Raw genomic sequence first — 20,250 nt, 5'->3', positions numbered from 1 at the left:
CAGCTGGGTTCAGACAACATAGTGGCTCATGGTTCAGCAACAACCCACAGTTGAACAACAACCCACACTCAGTTCAAACTCAGCTTTTGGTGTGGGTTATCACGGTGTCCAACCAAGTTACTGGGTCTTAATTGTCCATCCAAAAGCAGGCTTTTCATTACAACAAGGGACAAGATAGGGTTGCTAGGAAAAGGGAACAAGGAAGTTTGAAGGGTGTGGCTGATGACATCAAGGCTGCTGCTATTAAAAAGGGGCTGTTGCCACATTCAGTGAGCCCATGCTGCACAACGCTACTGTGCCTGTCTCCCCGGTGTAAGGCACTCTACTTTGTGACGATCTCTTTGTTTGTCTTCAAGGTCGTGTTGACAGATATCCTGCTCAGACCCTTTTCTGGCTTCTGAGGTTCTGTTAGATGTCTGCAAATTTGAAACTGCTTTTCAACTCCTTAAGGACTAGAGTATTTTTTTTTAAGTTAAGACTTTGAGATATGACTGTGAGCCACCCAGAGGTGCTGTGGCACAATTGGGCAGTATACAAATGTTTTGAATGAATGAATGAATGAATGAATACTTACACTATTTAGCCTAATTCAGAATTTGGCTGGTGCAACACTCCCTGCTTCTGTCACACTTCTCTTCACCATATCTGCAAAACCTTCCAAGAGACAAATGCTTCATATGGTAGTGAAAAAATGAACGCAAGCTATTATTTTAGGCAGGAAAATCAGACAAAATAAAATTATCCTGTCCCAAATCACAAGTTGCTTGGGAAGTATTTGCCAGATCTACCAAAATGCATTTCCCTTATCCCCCCCTGTGGGTTGTTGATTTATGTTTATTATCACCATCCTATTCTGAAGTGGTGCCATCTTGTGGAATTCTTCAGGAATCACAATGCATTATCCATCAAAGTGTGACAAATGCACTGCCCTGTAGCACATAGAATCATAAATTAGCAGAGTTGGAAGGGGCCAAGTAGGCCATCACATCCAACCCTGTACTATTGCAGGACACCGATTCACACCATCCCACTCAGATGACTCTCCAGCTTCTTTTTGAATGTCTCTAGTGTGGGAGGGCCAACAACCTCTCAGGGCAGCTGGTTCCACTGTTGTATTGCTGTGACAGTGAGGAAGCTTTTCCTGATATCTAGCTTGAATCTGAGTTGTAACAACTTGAATTGATTATTCTGCATCTTCATTTTTTAAAGTTTTTGATCACTTGAGTGGAACGTTTTGCATGCACATTATTCTGTTATCTTCTTTGTCTCCCCATCCCCACAGCAATCTCGAGAATGCAACTCCCACTTAAAATTTAGGTACCCATAGCTGGGAACATCAGAAGAGCCCAGCTGAATCAGAGCAAGGTTCTCTTTCATCCAGCATTCCCCTTGCACGGAGGCTGGGCATCTGCTTCCAGGAAACCTTCAAACAAAACATGAATGCAAAAGTAGCTATCTGCTTCCTAGCAACTGGTACAGAGAGGGTTCAGTTATGCCTTTTCCCATTCTTCTTTACAGAAGGTGCAGGTGTCCCAGTGCAGATCTTAAAAGCCCGCCTCACATGCTAGAGCTCAAACAAAAAATGAAAAAAGTCATCGCTGTTAAATATGCATTTAAAGTACTTTTTGTTTTGGCCCCTAGTTGGAAATTGTGGTTTGTTTGACTTCCACTTGGAGGATGCATTTTTGGTTCAGTGCAGCTTCCAAATTCCTGTGCCTTCTAGACATGTTTGGACTTCAACACCCAGAATTCCCAGTCAATGACCCTGCTGAATGGGAATTTTGGGGGTTGGGGTCCAAATGCCTCTAAAGGCCAGCAGGTTGGGAAGGGCTGGTTTAGTGGCTTTGGTCGCTGCAAAATCATAGCTTCTTCCTATTCATATTTGACCTGGTATGAAATGGAACAATATAGGCACATATGACAGGACCATATATGAACTGTGCTGGTGCAAGACAGTTACAACAGAACCTGTGAATTATTGCTCTTATAGAATGGGTGATTGGACAGCTGTTGGTCTGCTATCTACTTATTCTGATGCAATTCCATTTATTTTGGTGATTATCAATTCTCATTGTTGCACATTGGGTTGCTATCATACCTCTTCTGTACATTTTTCTGTACATTTTGTTTCTTTCTGCCACTCAAGACTCTTAGGGGTTTTTTGCATAATGCAAGGGGCAATTATGCACTATTTAACACATGTGTAGTATGTGTACCCACAATTTTAAGCATGCATCCATCACCTGGGATTTGTCTGGCTGTGTGAACCCTGCAAGTGTGGGTCATGTGAGGTTTAAACAAGCCTTGGATAATCCATGGTCTGTTTTAGAGTTTGCTAGGGTTGCTCAACCACACTCACTGGGTTTGTATGATATGGTTTCTGTGGGTGCCATGGCTCTTCTTGGGTTTAATAACTGATGTCAAGCCATGGTGTGTGTTGTCTGAACACAGCTGATTTGTTTTAAGCATAGCCCTAACACAACTACTGCAGCAAAATTGCATGGTCTGAGGCAGAAATATAGGACAATGAATTTGCTGAAGTACAGGCAGCCTGTTTCTGGAAAAAGCAGAAATAAGAGACTGCATTATTTTCATAGCTGTTTTGGCCTATAGTAAATTACTTTGGTGACTGAGAAGGGGATAAAAAGACATCACTATTGACAAACACATTTAGATAAAAGCTGTACACATTGTGCTTTGCATTGCACATGTAGAAAAATCATGCCACCTATTCTATCTGGTACTTCCACATTAATTACCAGAGCCAGCAAAATGAACTGGATCATTTCAGACTGTGAAAATAGAATTTGGAATGTAGCCTTATGTAAAATAAAGAACCCATCCTGTAGGTAGAAAATTGACCTACAAAAATTAGTCCATTTTCTAACTAGAAAATGAGAGAAAAGTTTAAGCTGGGATCTTTCTCAGTGAACCATTGCTGTGGTTTTTTTTTTTTTTTTAATGATGGACATTTTAAAAAAGGTATGTCCTAATGGCAGAACGAAATTGTGCAGTCTATCTTATCTTTATCATTATCACCACTGTTATCATCATCTCTATACTACCCAATAACTGAAGCTCTACTGTAGGTACGAACAGGCACTCAGTCAAACATTAACTAGGTTGGACATCTAAGTTGCTTGGCAGGAATGAGTCCAGGTTCTCTTTCCAGGGGACTCCTGTCGACTTGCCAATGTGCAGGATGTTGCTTGTTGTTCCTCCAGTGGTCTCTTGCTTGGTCTCTGACTGGAGTGAGTGGAGTGGCTGTGCGGAACCCTGCAAAGTGACGTACCGTGTCCGAAGGAGGCGCATAGTCCGGGAGCCAAGAAATGGCGGGGAGGCATGCCCCCCTCTGGAGGAGAAGGCTGGCTGCTTGGAGTATTGGACTCAGCAAGGGACAGAGTGCAAGCAGTCCTTGAGTAAGTGGAACAGGGCACCATTTTGGATTTTGAGTGATGTGCGGAGAAAGATTCATGGCAAGATTCTAAGGTAGGCTTTTTGATGTACTAAGGACAGGGGCACAAAGGTCTGCCCTTGCGTCCTAAGCCCTGCTGGCTCTTGCTGGGACGGGTGAAGGAGTGGCAGAAGCTCTTTTTGCTTCTCAGTCCTCAAACAACTTTTTACATTTTGTAATCCTCTGAGCCCGTTGCAACCTGCCTCCCTGTTGAGCGTAGGAATGGAAACGGAGAGAATCTAGTGGCTCTATGGCATCTCGTTCCCCACTCACTTGTTATCCTCCTTCTCAAAGTCAGAAGGGCCATAGGTTAGGAAAAAGACAATATGCTTTGAAAGAGAACCATAAGATGGGGAAATAGGGATCCTGACATTGTCCATCAACAAGTATTAAGGGTGAAGTCTTATACCTCTTTGAACAGAAAAAAGTGGTACAGTTCCCAGCATGCCCCAAACAGTGCGACTGTCTGGCTGGATTCTGGGAGTTGTGGACATGCACAAGATTACACCACAAATGTTACCCTTCAGGCTCGGAGCTAGCTGTGCAGGTCACCTTGTCACAGACTTCACTAGGAAGTGATAGCTTGTATTTCTATTTGAACTATAACTGTTATTTATAAATATGCATTTCTTCTTGTAAGTTGGCACAGGCAAAGTTCACTTCCTCTTCTTTTGGTGATACATCTCCTCTTTTTTGGCAATATATACATGGCCAAAGCCATGGCCAGCTACACCCACCAGAAAGCCAAGCTTGCTAGTTCACAGGAATTATTATTTTTTCCTTCATTTCTTTCTAGTTTTTTTTTTTAAAACCAGTGTTGCTGAGACCGAAATAAAATCTGTGGGCTGGAGAAGACTTTGAGTGATATATTTTAAAACTGGGATATGTTTTGCTATCAAACCTGCTGAGAATTATTATTAAAATAGCTCATTCCTTCCTTCCCAGTTGCTGGGATGATGATTTGAAGCGGGCATGTTATGACAAGGTGATTCTGCAGAGCAGGTCTGGAGAAGAATTCCCATTCCGTGGGATGATGGATAATCCTGGGTGACCTGGAAATGCGGGAGGGAAGTGTTGTTGATTTCCTGCCAGAGGGTAAATGAAATGGCATTAGAGACCATAAATGTCCTGATCTTTATTGTTCTGCAGATGTAAGTGGGCTTGGGGCACAGTTGTCGCTTATCATGTCTGTTGCGTTTGCTTTTTCCCTTTGATGTGATCAGTCCCAGCATTAATAACCACTGGAGGCTATGGGAAAGCAAGGAAAAAGCGTGCAGTGTCCAGTGAGAATGAGCGAACTGGGTGAGTAATGCATTTGAGCGCTGTAGTTAGTATTAGTATCATTGCATGACCCTGCGGGTCACATGGTGGTACTTTGGTTAACGTAAAAGAAGCAGAAGGGGTAGGATACCGTTGAGGGTGCTGGTGGGGGGGGGGGGCGAATGCCCCTGCATACCCTGTTGCTTCCTCCAGATGAGAAGTAGTTTCACCAGTGCTTTGAATCAGGCATACGGGGGACCAAACCCCACTGAATATAAAGGGGTCTGGCGAAGACCATAAAAAGAGGCCAGTTGCCTTAGGCGAGGGTCACCACTTGGTCATCCATCTTATTTATTTATTTATTTAGCAAATTTATTTAGAAAATTTCTATGCCGCCCCATTCGCCGAAGCCTCAGGGCGGCTTACAACATGAATCAATTAAAATAATATAAATTAACAATATAAAATAAGTTAACAATATAAGTCGCCCTGGCCAAAAATAAAATAAATAAATACTATTAGCAGTTAAAATGACATTTGAATAAAAAGGTCTTTGCCTGGCACCGAAAAACAAATAACGACGGCGCCAGGCAGACCTCTCTGGGGAGCGCATTCCATAGATGGGCCCCACTGCAGAGAAAGCCCTCCTCTGAGTTCTCACCTTCCTAATTTCCTTCACGGAGGGTTCCCGGAGAAGGGCTTCTCCCACTGATCTCAGGGGGCGGGCGGGCATATATGGATGTAAGCGCTCCTTCAGGTTCCCATCTTGTTCATGGGAACCCTACAAGCCGGGCTTGGATGCTCCAGCATCCTCCCACCGATGTTCCCTACCAACCCGTATACATAGGCAGGCTTCTTCTGTTACTGGAGAAGGTACCAAATGAGTCCCATCCCCTCTGAAAACCACTTCACATCGTGGCCATCACTACACACTTTGTGACAAGTCCTTCCTTTTATCCCTCCTGAACCTCCCACCCATCAGCCATGTGGGATGAGCGTGGATTTCAGTGTTAAGACAGAAGGCAAAAATTCCTGCTGGCCAGATGTCTGTGGAAGCCCCTAGGTGGGACATGGATGCAACAGGGCCTTTCCACTTGTGTTTGCTAGCAGTTGGCACTGAGAGGCGTGTTGCCTCTGGCTTTGGCAGCCAGGCGTGTAGGGTTGCGCTTCCTGTCACTTCCTCTCTCTCTTCTGCGGCAGATACTGCGTCGAGTTTCAGCTGACGGCCATCACGGAAGGATGCCTGCATGGGAACAGCTCATACACACATTGGATGAAATACCTTAGTGAAGGGCACACCGTGTGTGTGGAGTGCCAGCACCCAGCCCTGGATTCCAGGAGCCTGCACTGCTCTGGGGATGGCAGTGGAGCCAAAAAGTGAGAGTCCGCCTTTCTGTCTTGCTCAGCTGGAAATGTCTGTTGGATCGTTTCATTTTAATCTGCCAGGGTCTTGACACTCCTGGTATAGTCCGTGTGCCTGGATCAGGATCTCCTGATGATGTTCCTACAAAAACAAAGCTCACGCATGTATGTACATCTCTTGCATAATCTACATGACTGGCACCTTGCACATGATTCTAGGGAGATGATATGAACATTTTCTATAGGGATGGGGGGCCAATGAATTCAGTTCTTATGCAAATGCCCCAAATTGGCATTTCCCAGATCCAGACGTGGAGCATAGTTCAATGTAGATACCTCTTTACTTAGGAAGTGTGCACTCCTAGTTTGCACATCAAAAAAGTGCATAAAATGCTTACGTACCACTGAAAAATATGCACAGAAATATGGCACACATGGCAGATGACAGAGGAAGGCATACTGGAACACTGCCTCGGGGGCAATTGCCTGCGAATGTGTATAGTTTGGACAAAACGCGAAACAAAAATATGTACAAAATGCTTAACTTTTGAAAATGCACAAAAAGTTACACAGGAAATTTTGTGTGTCTGAACTTAAAAAAGAATGAAATGCATGCAAAAATGGGTTGAAACAAACTCAACACTGAGGAAATGAGCAAAACTGGACTTGACAGAATCATCCACTCCTAGTGTTAGATCTGTGATTCCTGATTCATACACTGAAGTCATCCTTTGATGTTGCAATTATTATGGACATTCATTGAGTCTGAATCATTCCTGAAAAGCATCTTGGCACGCTAGATCAGTTCTTAATGCGTAACAATTGGAATGCATAGTTCTGCCCTGATGATGCAGTGACAGTACTTCTAAGATGCTTTATTTCAGGACTCTAAATAGATTTTGTGGTACACATAAGCTGGTTTATTAGGGGTTGTAAACACACTGCAGCGGTCAAACTCTTCTAGGTGGGGTTTATTTCTGTCCTAGAACAAGAATGAAGCTGTAAATATTCTTTCCCCTACCCCGCTGTTTTTGGCATATTCCTGCAAAAGTTACTTCAATAGAGAGTCATAATAGCAAGCGTACTGGTTGAGAGAGACCATAAAATACAGGAAAGATGTGAATGGAAGTTAAACCCAGACACAGTGCTTTTCTGTTTGGGAAAACCCTGGAGTCAAGTAAAAGAATGTAATAATGTGCAATGAAAAACTGTTGAGTTGCAAGTTTCTAAAAGAAGGCCAAGATCCTTAGCCAATATGATGCAATAATTAGAAAGTTGGACTGGGAGTTGGGAGATGCAGGTTCTAGTCCCCACTCAGCCATGAAACTCCCTGGGGGACTTTGGGCCAGCCTAAACTACCTCATAGGATTGTTGTGAAGATAACATGGAAAGGAGGAGGTTTATGTAAGCTGCCTCAGGTTCCTTGCAGGAAAAATGGTGGTAGATACATACAAACATACATACATTTTTAGTTTATAGCCATTCCTTTGCTACACATTTATATAGAGAAAGCGATGAGCTTGGGGCCAGATCTTGTTCAACTGAGCTCCATTTCCAGCTGTCTGGGGCTTCCTGGCTAGCCACACACCTTTCTTCTGGCTCCACTCTTTTTACAATGACCACCAGCTATTTGGTGGTTTCCCATTTTTTTGCTGTTTTCCCCATTCTAAAAGGGTGAAAGCCTCTCCTAAGTCTTGGTAGGAAGAGACTTAAGCTAAAATAGGTTGATATTTTGCTCCAGCCCTTTTGCCTTTGGGCCTCCCCTCACTGGGAAGTGGCCCCAGAGAGCTGCTGAAACATTGAATTTGTCTCTTGGGTTGAGAAAGGTCCAGCAACTCTGACATGCATAGATGGAGTTTGCAAATGCGTGTTCACCATGCCTTAGTTGTCTTATCCAGTGATGACTTGCATATATGAACAAGAACATAAGAAAGCCATGCTGCATCAGACCAGGGGTCATCCAGTCCAGCACTCCATTCACACAGTGGCAAACCAGCTGTCCACTGGATCCCACCAACGGGATGGGGACAAGGCCTTTGCCCGCCCAAGCGCCTCAGCAACTGGCGTACGCAAGCATGCGGGCTCTGATAATGGAGGCAGCACATAGCCAGCAAGGCTAGTAGCAGACAGCCACCTGCTCCTCCATGAATTTGTCCAATCCCGTTTTAAACCATTATAAGCACTGGTTAAGCAATCCCTACTTCCTGTGGCAGTGAATTCCATAGTATGAGCTGCAGTGATTCAACTGCGGCAAAGAAACCTGGTCAACTGATGCAACCAATGTATTACTCACTAGTGCTGCTTCTGCACATCTCTCATCAAGGGGAAGCCAACTTTTCAATGAGCTAGATGACACATGGTGTTGAGTCACCAGTTTAAGGAAGCCGACTTAACCTGGCTGCTCTTATTTCGGAGAAAAAGCAGCTGTGGGGCTCCTCAATGAATTCCTGCTGAAAGCCACCATCCATTTGGCTGCTGTCTGCTCCCGAAGGTACTGCTTTGAGTGAAGAGCACTTTAAAGGAGCTGAAGTGCCCAGAAGCAGGAGAGAGCAGTTTTCAGGAGAAAACAGGCATGGGATCCAAAATAGGAGCCAGGTTAGGTATGCCTGTTTAAACAGGTAACTAACGTATATAGTTTGGCTCCCAAATGTAATTGATTGCATTACATTATGATTGAATACATGGCTAATTTTTGATAATAAGTATATATTTTATAATAAGATAAAACATTGTCAGGGTTTACCCCAAGTGTCCTGAGAACTATAGTTTGAGGCTGGTGAGACTTTTCTTTAGGAATTGGAAGGCTCCCTGATAGAACCACATTTTCTGTCATGCTAAGGAAAGAAGCTATTTAAGCGTGTTCAAGCTGGTTGGAGAGAAAAGCCAAAAATTACCCAGAAAAGAGTATTAAAAGGACAAATGATGAATTCGTGTGGATGAACTATGCAGAGTAGGACAATACAATTGGCTTCTGTGGAGTCCAGGAAGGGGAACTAGAAGGGGCTAGGGAGCTGTATCACTGCCACAAGCCTTCCGTGGGGCGGATGACCTCAGCTGAGAGGGCGATGCACACTGACATCATCCAGTTCCTGGCCAAAAGCTGGCTGGATCTCTTGGCTTGGCTACATGCAGACTTTCTCTGCCTGGGGGAAGTCCACACCCAATAAAGCCAGCCCAACCAAGCAACAGGTAGAGGAGTGCTCCTCCAGCTCACACCTGGAGAGGCAGTGTGGTGTAGTGGTTAAGAGTACTGAACTCGAATTTAGCAGATTTGGGATCTAGTCAGCCATCAGAGTGGGATGGTGTAATGTGGTGTCCTGCAACAGCAGGGGGTTCGACCCAGTGGCCTTCATGGCCCCTTCCAACTCCACTATCCTATGATTCTAGTCCCTACTCAGCCCTGGAGCTCCCTGGGTGACTTTGGGCTGGTCATGGACTCTTGGTCTAACCCACCTCTCTGGGTTGGTGTTGTGAGGATAAAGGGGAGAGGAGGAAGCTGCCCTAGGTTCCTTGCAAGAGTAAGAAAGGCAAGACATAAATGCAATGTTAAGAGTAAACAATTATAAGTATCTATGCAGCAGCATTGGGAGGAATTTGGGTGGGCAAGGCACTTAGTACACTACCCTCTTCCTTTTGCAAGGGGAGCATTGCACAGGTAAAGTCCCTCTATAATTTCCAGTCTGATCCAGCATTACAGTACGGACGTCTTTCCTGCTGGTCTCTAAGGGGTGGGGCTTTAGGGGAGGGGAGGGGCCTCACCCAAGGCTCAAGTGGTTGGGCTGCCTGTGGGGTACAAATTGGGCTGGAGGTTCCCCGCTCTTGGTCTAGATGCTGAATTTTCCTCCAAAAAAGTGTGGGTAGCTGAGGCTGGAAAGGGGGACAAGGAAGGGCTATCACTCACTGTTGAATACACACTTTGCATGTAGAAGGTCGCAGGTTGATGTCCTGGTATCTCCCAAAAAGGGCCAGATCAAAGGGAGGAGCTTTTGGGTAGATGCCCAGGACTCACACCCCCGCTGGGCCCCTCGGACAGAAGCCCCCTGGCCTGGCTTTTGCAGCTGGCTTGTTCAGTGCCTTACAGTCTGGCCTGTGGCCTTGCACCCTGCTCACCTCCTGACAGGCAGCCCTCAGCAGAAAGGTTGCCTGCTCTTATAGGACAAGCACGTTTTGAGTGGCCATTTTTGTTGCTTTTGTTGAGATCCCTTTTTTCCATCTTTTATAAAAGAAGAGAAAAAGTTGGGCTCGGAAAACAGTTTTTGTTAAAGCATTTCACCGGTTATGAATTTGCCTTAATGGATTGATCTAATTTTGGTCTTGCACATGTACACTTCAAAGCATTTTGTTGAATTAGCTCAGCCATGTCTGGAATGTCCCACAAGGTCATGTCTTGTGTAACTGGGCCAGTTTGTCAATATATCTTTCCTCCTTTCTTCCCAAAATAGGTTTCGAGGCATTGGTCAGTTCAACTGGGGGATGTGGCGACATGAAGATCTGCCACTCTTGTTCACTTGAGAAGGGAGAGCAGCTGGAGAAAGTCTTTAGAATGGGTGGAAAGGGCATGTAGTCTTGAGACAATTCATGTCTTACAAGGGTTCAATGAAAGGACAGGATGGTTGTGAGGCATCATCACTCCCTCTAATAGCAAACTCAGGTGCTTAGTGCCAATAGCACTGGGACCAAAATAGGTAACCCCAGAGTTTGAAAAAGTACAGTCTCTCCTCCTCCCTCCCTCCCTCCCTCCCTCCCTCTGTCTCTCTGAAAAGAGCCCGAACAGCGTACAGCACACAAGTTAACCTAAAATTTGGATTTGAAAGCTGCAGACAGCTTGGCTGCTGCAGTGGCGTTTGTCTCTTTTTCCAGCTGGTACTTTAGAAGCCTAAAACAACCAGCCTTTTTATTGATGTAGCAAGTTTTAGTACATTAAAAAGGGTACTAGAAAATTCAGGCCTGAATAAGTGCTACTGACATTTGCAAAGAGCATGCATTGAAAATTGATGGAAAACCTGGTACCTCCTGCCTGCAAAGATTAGCAGTTCCTTACAGTTTGCAGGCAGAGGCAGTCACTGGAATGCAGCTTTCTTATGGACATTTATGTACATGCAAATGGGGAAGGATGAAAGAAGCTGTTTTTCTAAATATAATCTTGTTTGCATTTCTTCATCAGCAGGACAGCATCTGTAATCAAAGGTGAGCCTGCACATTACTATCCGAAACTTAAATATTAACCCTTTGGTTATGTTATTTGTATAATTGGTTATACTATCGCTTGTAAACCAGCCTGAGTGCTTTGGTTACAGGGCAGTGTAGAAAGGAAGCATTTCATTTCCACGTATGAAGGGTTCCTACATTGCCAGGAACTGAGGTTATGGATACAGAACCCAGCATCCCAGAGAATTAATCATGTGATCATTCGTACACGAACCAATGCAAGTCTTGGGCAAGCATATTTCTAGCTCTGCTACTTTTCAAGAGGTGATGCCATGGATAGGAGCTAGAGCTCCACGCAGACGGCATGTACTCCAACAATGGGGAGAACAGCAGTCAAGACTATTTGAAGCAGCTTCCACGTGTCAAAATATAAATGGCCTCTGAGATGTATGGAGTTGCAAACTGGGGAATAGAGACACATACAAATGTGAAATGTGGATCATTCTGCTTTAGTGCTGTTCAGTTAGCTGTACTGAATCTTGAGGCTCTGGCAGGGAGTTTTGGGTGCCTTGAAACCACTGTGTTGTCCCTCTTCTTAAACAAGGTCAGTCTGTGGCTAATATTGAAGTATGTAAAAAGATATTTGAATTGGGTGGACCTTTTTGCACACCCTTCACGTGATCCTCTGAATCTATATGCTCTGTGCATGACCAGCTTGCGGAAATCCTGGCTGACCCATGGAGTCGTTTTTGCCCTGGGAGAAGTGGATGTATTGCCACACCTTTGCTTTTGCCTTTTCTTTCTTTTGCAGGAACCAGCTACTGCACTGGCAGGCTGTGGGGAATCCAAGGTGCAGAGGAACTTGGAAGAAAGTTCAGCAGTTGAACTCTTGCTCTTGTCCTTCTGTTCATAGCTTCTTATTCATCTGACTGCCACATGAATGCTTCTCTGACTTGAGCCTTCACTTCCTCATTCTCATCACAAAGATCCGGCTGTGAAGAGCTTGACTGCTGACTGATGCATTCCAAGATGCATTCTAAGGCATGTCTGCTTTCAGGACCCTTCAGCTGGTGCTATAGGACACAGCAAAGGCCCTAGCTTAAATTTCGGGTATTTGTATTTTAAAGAATCTCAGCAGGGTTTAGAGAGGGACCTTTGTGCCAGAGGTGCTGTGTAGTATTTCCTGAGACGTGCTGACAGACCATCTTGAGAAAGGATAACAAAATGCGGGCAAACTTGCCCCTGTTCAGCTTGGCTTGATTTGGAAATGCACCGGGATATTGTCACCTGAAAAATGGAAATTAGCATTCATGCTAAGCCAAGCTTAGTATGTCATTCACCTAACCCAAATTACCCTTCAAACCTTCCTTCCCATTTCTTTTTGCCATGGTTTATCTGTCCGGGACAGAGGTATTTCAGAAGGAGTGAGGCAGCAGAGGGAGCAATGGAGAGCTCTTTTTCACCTTCTTTTTCTCTGGCTCTCCAACTCACTTTGGAACACAAGGAGGAAAAGTCCCTTCGGACACTGGGATTTATTTTTTTTTATGTGGTGTGGGGAGAACACTGGGAATTCTTCTCCTGTTCAGGTTTAATCCAATCCAGAGAGGAATTTGGGGGTATGTAAAGTTCAACTATTATTTGAAGTAGGCTTTTAGGAGTCCCCGTACTGCAGAATCTGAGCCTGAACTCAGTGAACTTTGGAGGCCCTGATAAGGATAAATCCACATCCGGAGGAAAAAAGTTCAGAAAATGTCATTGCACAAAGGACTCTGTTTCAGTAGAATGTCCATCCTACTTGATTTGATATGATTAAAAGCAAGTTTTTGAAGGTGGACTGCATTCCAGTTCTGACTGGAGCCAAAAGGAAAGGTCTGGTGCCAAAGGCAAAGTCAGGGCAAAACATACTGGGTTTTTGTATCTTAATACTCTTTCCGCTGGTAATCAAGCTTTCAGAGAGACATTTCAGACTTTTAGAGGGGGGGGGGGCATGCAAAAAAGAAAAGAAAAGAAAAACCACCAAAAGGTTGAGGAAAGAAGGTGAAGCCAGCAGGGGAACTCTGGAAGGCCAAATTTGACCGCTGGCTGTCAGGTTCTCCCAACCCTTCCTTGTCAGGTTATGATGAGCTTTTAGGAGACAGTTTAGATCAGGAGAACCGCATGCAGGTGAGGGTGAGATGAGCGCCCTGTGCTCCAGCTTGCTGTGGCCCCTCGTAGCAGCTTTCTACTGGAAACAAACTGGTGCTCTGCTGCAAGGCCTGATCTTCATAAACGCTTCTTAAGCCTGAGTGTGGCCTCCCCGGCAATTTGTTGGACAGGGAAATGAAAGATGCCTTTGGATTTGTTTGTGTGAGTTTGCAGAGCATTCAGGCATCTTTGTGCAGGTTGGGTATATTTGGCCTTTCATTTGTTGGCACTTGGGGATAGTACAAAGATGAGTAATTGGACTGGTGACACTGAGATATTGTTGCCTGACTCACTTGCAAAATGCCTTACACAGAGTCAAGTGAGCCATGATTAGCATTGCCTCCAGTAAATACTTATCTATCTAGAAAGAGAAGAAGAGTAGCCAGGCCTCTTGGAATTGGATTGGGACCATAGCACGGGGTTATGTGTTGTTGATGCTTCCCTCCACCCCACTTAAAATTGCCTCCTCAACTTCTCTTTCTTCTGCAGTGGGGAAAACATAGGGCAAATATTTGCCCTCCGTGTGGGGGTGGGGGTAGAATTTTAACTTGGAAAACAGCAGAGCATGAGAGGGAGATTAAATCTACCAATGCCATAGTACATATCATTTTACTTCTCCTGAAGCTATTAATTTTAAAAAATTAAAAAAGCCCAGTGGATGGTCCTGCTGCTCCATCAGAACAACCATCCTTATAGGGGCTGCTGTGTGTAATACGTTCCACGCAGTTTAGAGAGGTTTATTCCCAAATCAGTGCATGCAGAGGATGTTAGCCTTAGGCTACAAAGCTACGGATGAAGTCTGGGATTGGGTCTTACTGAGCTCAGTGGGGCTTACACTCGGGCAAATGTAACTAGGTTTGCACTTTTAAATAGAAATATTCTGTTGTGCAGTTCTGAGTTGTTAATTTTTCTCACTTAAATTATTTTTGATCTGGGAATGATGGATGTATTTTCTCTCTGTAACCCTGGGATTAAAGCAATACTATTATTCTGAAAAGTTGTTCTGATTATGTTTGGTTAGTTTTCTTCTTAAGAACCACCCACCCGTAGACTAGATACAGTCTCCGGGAGCATCCACATCCTGCTATTGGCCTTATTTCTGATGGAAGATCAGGGGTTTCTTCTGCTTCCTCCAGTGCTGCAAGCACAGCCTTTAAAAGCCTAATTATGGTATGGGGGACTTTTTAAAGGGAGGGTTCTATTTGAGAAGGAAGGGCGAACCTTTCGTTTCCCTGCTCTGTGAATCTTTGAAAACAAAAAACCCTTCCTTCCTGCAGTTCAGGCAATAAAGGATTTAAAAATGTCTCATTGCAGTGTGATGGCATTTTTGACCCTACCTGTTGCTTGCATGTGTGCCCAGACATGCTTGCCCTAAGTCAATCTGGCCCTCAGGCAGGAAAGTGCTTCCCCATTGCTGATTCACAGCAGTCCTTTCAGCTATTCTGCACTTTTCCTCTGCAGATGGGCATGTGCAATCTCTAAGGCCCGGCTTGCTGGCAAGGGGCTAGTATATCTGGGGAATGTCAGGTTACGAAAGGCTTGTTTAAACTGCTTAGAAGTTAAGGGCAATATTCAAGGGTTGACACTGCATTGGCAGAAAATAGCTTCTGAACAATGTAGAAGAGAAGTCAACTGATGTTACATGTGCACAAGTGCAGCTGCACAACCAAGTCTACATCACAGTTGTGCAACCAGTTCATTATGTTTACGAGATGAGCGTCATGCACAACTGCTGGTATAATTGGAAGATGCTCATGCGAAGGAATGGTATATAAAAGCATCAAATATATAAATAAGTACAGCATTGTTCTGTTGCGTGAGATCATGGAATGACACCGTTGGATATTGCGGTCAGTAGGGGCTCATGATCCATGGGAACAAGGTATGTTTGCAACAGTAGATGTTGGACCAATCAATTCAGGTGAGTATCATGACATGCTCTGGGTATTTGGGCCTGCATCTCCCCTTACCCCTTACATCAGCATGGGCTATGGTGATCTGGACTACTGGGGTCATCTGTTTTCTCATTTGCAACAATTCATTAAAAATACAGTAAGGATTGTAAATATAAGACTGAGCTGAATCGAGTCATTTTCACAATCCACTATGCATTCTAGGTCAGTGGCCCTCCACCTTTTTTGACCTGTGGGCACATTTGGGAACTTGAGAAACTACTGTGGGCTCCACCACAAAATGCCTGGTCAATCTCCATTTTGGCATCTATCTGTTACTTCTGTAGATCTTCCTTCCTTCCTTCCTTCCTTCCTTCCTTCCTTCCTTCCTTCCTTCCTTCCTTCCTTCCTTTTTTTCTTTATAATTTTGGTATGCCGTCCCATCGCTTATAGCCTCGGGACGGCTCACATAAAATAAATAAACATAATACATAGTAAAATAATACAATTAAATCTCAGAATCACCCTGGCTGCAAAATTAAAACCTATAGATATTATTAAGAGTTGTTAAAATATTGTTTAAATAAAAAGGTCTTAGTCTGGCGCCGAAAAGCAAATGACAACGGCACCAGGCGGACCTCTCTGAGGAGCGCATTCCATAGGCGGGGAGAAGGCCCTCCTCCGGGTACTTTGCCTCCTGATGTCTCTCCCGGGGGGCTCCCGGATGAGGGCCTCTGCTGCCGATCTCAAGGGGCGGGAGGGCAAATATGGAGTCTTTGGCTTTGTTCTGTGTCCAGTGGACATCACAAGGACAATAAGGGATTGTCTCATTCAGCTAATGGCTGGTGGAGCAGCATAGCAAATGCTTTTCCTGAACTTCTATTTTGGCAATGTCCAGGAATGGCTTCTTTTTGGGAGGAGTTTGGGAGGAGGATAAACAGATAAATATTGTACTGAAACATCCCTTAATAGTCACGGATGTATACCAATTTTAAATTATTTGCTTCTTCATGGAAATGTAAAAGATGGTTAATTCTCAATTAATGCTCTGTTGAGAGCTAAAAGACTGATACTACAACATTGGGAGGATAAACATTCACCTTCTATAATGCAATATATTGAGGAACTTAAAATGCCTTCAGTATTAGAACAGGTGGAATATGGATGCTATCTTCAAATTGATATTTATTTGAATATTTGGTCCACTTTTGTTGAAGCATACAATCAACTGCTAGAAAGTTGTACACATTCCATAAAAATCCATGTACATACTTTAAATCAGGAAAAATAATGTAAAAACTGAGTGCCTCGGAGTGCCATGCTGCGGACACTTTTGCAGGTTTCAGCAGATGTCCTGCTGGACCCCTGGCACTTGCAGGTCCTGCTTCGGGAGTACCTACTCTAGGCAATGCAATAAAAATGGTGCACCAGCATTTGTCATTGAGGTGGATAAATCAAGAAGTGAGCAAACATTGCTTGGGTCAAACTCCCCACAGCACACTTCAATATGTGCATTTGCGATTGTAAATGCACAACCAGAAATCCATGATAGGAATTAGAGCAGGAAATTACAGCAACTGGAAAAAAAGGTTCACATGATCTCTCTTGGTTTTCTACTTTAAATCAATCTCTTTTAAAGCTGCCTCACCATCAGGATTTAGAAACTTATTTGCGTGCTAATGCCTAATCTGCTGCTTGATCACAGCTGACAGTGTTGAACTTGAAGAAGGGTCGTCCATGAATCTCTGCCTTTTTGAATATGTCGGAGGTGCACAACCATGGCCCACATGCAGCTGCTTGCAGGTGCGGCCTGTGGAGCTGTGAGGACCCCATACAGAGACACCCTTGTTAGCACTAGCAAGGAAGAGTCTGTCTGGAGGAGAGAGTGGAGGAGGTTACAGATGTCTGTCTCTGGGTAGGGTGAAGCATCTACACGTGTGAATGTGTAGGCAGAATGTGAATCTGTCCATGGCACCTTGCCCCTCAGGGCCAAAATGGTTGGGCACCCACACAACAGGCCATTCTCTTGAAATCTATCCAAATATTGAATCCTGCCATGGGATTATACCATATTAAAATTCATATGGGGAGAACAGTTTGGAGGTGCTCCATATCAACAGGTCCTTCTACACAGGGTAGCTCCTTGCCTCCCCCACACCCTTATCTGTTTGATGTCACCCACCTGTTTGAGTCCTCCGATGATGCAGCCCTGATAGTTGGCTTGCAAAATGGTAGTAATCAACTAGAGGTGTTGCAATCAGCATATTTTAATTGGTTTTAAGAAATAGCTGCTGCAGTCAGCCACCCAAGTGGCATAGACACCGGTTCATCTAACTGGGTCCCTGCTTGGCTGTAGCATGTAGGTAGTCCTGCATACCCCTGCAGGTGATTTGTGTGGTCTTGCCAAGAATTTGGACCAGGCTTTTCATTAATGCAGTGAAATCAAACCTCTGAGAATTGGAGGGGCAGGTATTTTCAAACAAGATGTGGCTTCTAAATGCATTTGAAGTTGGAACAGTTTCACAAGAAGACTTTGCTACATGCTGTCTTTTATTACAGCATGGTCCCTTCGCCTCCATTCCTTGCAAATGCATGCAAGTCATTTCTCAGATCTGTTCGGAGAGTGCAGAGGAAAGTGTTAGAAAGCACTGGACAGTGAGAGTACTGTAGAATTAAATATGGTTAATGAGAATGCTGGATTCTTATTCGTTCCTGCTGCTGAGATCAAGCCAGAAAATCCATGTGGAGGGAGATTGCCCTTAATTTCATGAATGTGTCCACAAGTTTTTTGCAGGGCAAGAAAGCTACTTGCACCCTTTACAGAACTGGACTGCGGTGAAATCTTGCCATATATTCCACAAGAGGGCAGCCATCATTCTTTCTTTCAGTACTAGCATATCCTATGAATGGATCTTTCTTTTCTTTTTAAGAAGGGCTCTTTGCATGGGAGATAGATATTAAAATGTGGGAAGAATGGATGCACCATTAATGGGAAAGGGTTAGAAAGTGAAAACCAACACATTAACCAATCTTTCCAATCATGCTCAAATGTCCTATTTGCACCAGTAATTTAAACCACTCAAGGGGAATGTGCTATTGGAAAATGTGGGTATAAGTACTTTTCAAAATGGTTTTACATTATAAACAAAATTGGCCAAGGCTTATATGGAACTGCATACCTTCTAGAGATGACAGCTGCTCCTTTGACAACCCTATGACCTCTTGTCCATTGGATGCAAGGAGAAAACAGATGACCCCAGTAGCCGCAGACCAGTATCATGTGTACTTTTAATTGTTATAATATTATTTGATTTTTATACTCTTTGAACATAACCAAACACCTACAAAACACCACTAAGACAATACAAGAGCAAACACACAAGCACGTAAACAGGAATAAAGAGAGAACATACAATCACACAGTAATGTTCAGAGGTGCATGAAACTGATCTTGAAAGTATGAGTAATGTACTCGTATATATGTATAAATGCATGCACATTCATGCACGCACACATGCACACACTTGAAGCTCCTGCTCACTAATGCAGCTTGTGCTGGTTGACCAAATGTTGGAATGAGTGTAGAGACACTGTTCTCTTTATGGGATGCCAGTGTTGTGAGGTTTTCAGTCCAGTGTGTGACTGAGGAAAATGATTTGGCTTTCCAGCTCTGTAGCATGAATCTCCTAACCACCATGAGAGCTGGTGGCCAAAGATTAGCTTCCAGCATGTGGGAATGTAATTCAGCAATACATTGACATCTTTAAGAAAGAACGATGCATTTAGAACAAAGCTGATGTGTCTAAAAACTTCTGTCCAAGAGAGGGCCACCACTGGGCATTCTCACCTCACGGTGATGCTTCTGCTGTCCCTTACTTGCTTTCTAGTAAGAGACTGTCACTTGATACGATGGCCTTTGGATGTAGTTGTTCTTAATTCAAGAACATTGGTCCTGGTGGCATTTGCTGTGGCTGGGATGTACTAGAATGGGCATTTCGGCTTACACCAGGAGTGGGCAGCACGGACTCCAGCAGCTGTGGCAGGCACATTTTGAAGACAACAAAATGATGGCCTTGAGAGCCATCTTTGGGGGAGGTGCAAAGATGGGCAAGAAGCATCAAGATGGTGGGCCCTAATGTTTGCGGGTGCTCAGTTTGTCTGTCCCTGTTGTGTCAGAATTGCATCTGAGCATTCAGTTGTACCGGCTTCACACAGTGCATGGTGTCCAAAATGGAGGTTGTGTGCAAATGGATTTGGCTGGCCAGATCCACTTGTCTGCAGGTGCTGCAGTGGCAAAGCACCAGAGGAATCCCTTGCTCCCCGTTCCCCGAGGCCCATGGGCAGAGATAATAGCTGGAATCCCTCTGTGCTTTGAGTGCCTAGATGATGTGCAGGGAAATCCTCATTGTTCTCTTCCATCTGTGATTGGATGGAAGAGCAGGGATTCCTCCAGGAGGCAGGCTCAGAGGCCAAGTCCTGTCCCTGGAGGCTCCAGGGAATGGATGGGGAATCACTGAGAACTGAAAGTTGCTATACACATACTGGAGTGAAAGCAGCAGCCAAAGAGTGCATCGTCAGGCTGAGCCTTCTATGTAGGTCCAACTGACCAGAGAATACAAAATATGACTAAATGCAATGAATGGGGCAGAGGCAAGGGCCTTTTGGTAGGGCTTTCCCTGACCCCACATGAGCTCCGTGCATAGTACAGCAGGGATGTATGGGGTTTGGAGCAGCTGTGGTCACAACAGGTTGAGTCACGGATGCTGTGCTGAAGTAGGGTCTAAATGCCCCCATTTGTGGCTTACCTGTGAATCACAGTGCCATAATCCATGGGAGCAAGAATCAGAGTGAGAATCATTTGCTCTCTCTTAGTCCTTTCACTCAAAGAAATTTTAATCGCATGAATGTTTGCCACACTGACTATTAAAGTCTTCTGATCTCGTGCTGAGC

At 44.4% G+C, this 20,250-nt stretch overlaps 1 protein-coding gene across 1 annotated transcript in view; it reads left to right on the top strand.

The window, feature by feature from the left end:
* Positions 1-12,153, top strand: part of LOC123028435 (somatomedin-B and thrombospondin type-1 domain-containing protein-like) — a 13,361-nt gene extending 1,208 nt beyond the window's left edge. The window contains exons 2-5 of the mRNA XM_044440218.1: positions 3,225-3,419; positions 4,678-4,756; positions 5,915-6,091; positions 12,036-12,153. Coding sequence (XP_044296153.1) covers positions 3,225-3,419; positions 4,678-4,756; positions 5,915-6,091; positions 12,036-12,153 — 569 coding nt within the window. The remainder of the gene's footprint in view (positions 1-3,224; positions 3,420-4,677; positions 4,757-5,914; positions 6,092-12,035) is intronic.
* The last annotated feature ends 8,097 nt before the right edge of the window (positions 12,154-20,250 follow it).

This window comes from Varanus komodoensis, unplaced genomic scaffold, assembly GCF_004798865.1.
Source record: "Varanus komodoensis strain SLA01 unplaced genomic scaffold, ASM479886v1 scaffold37, whole genome shotgun sequence".
Taxonomy (NCBI): Eukaryota; Metazoa; Chordata; class Lepidosauria; order Squamata; family Varanidae; genus Varanus; species Varanus komodoensis.
This window is presented reverse-complemented; position numbering and strand designations above follow the sequence as displayed.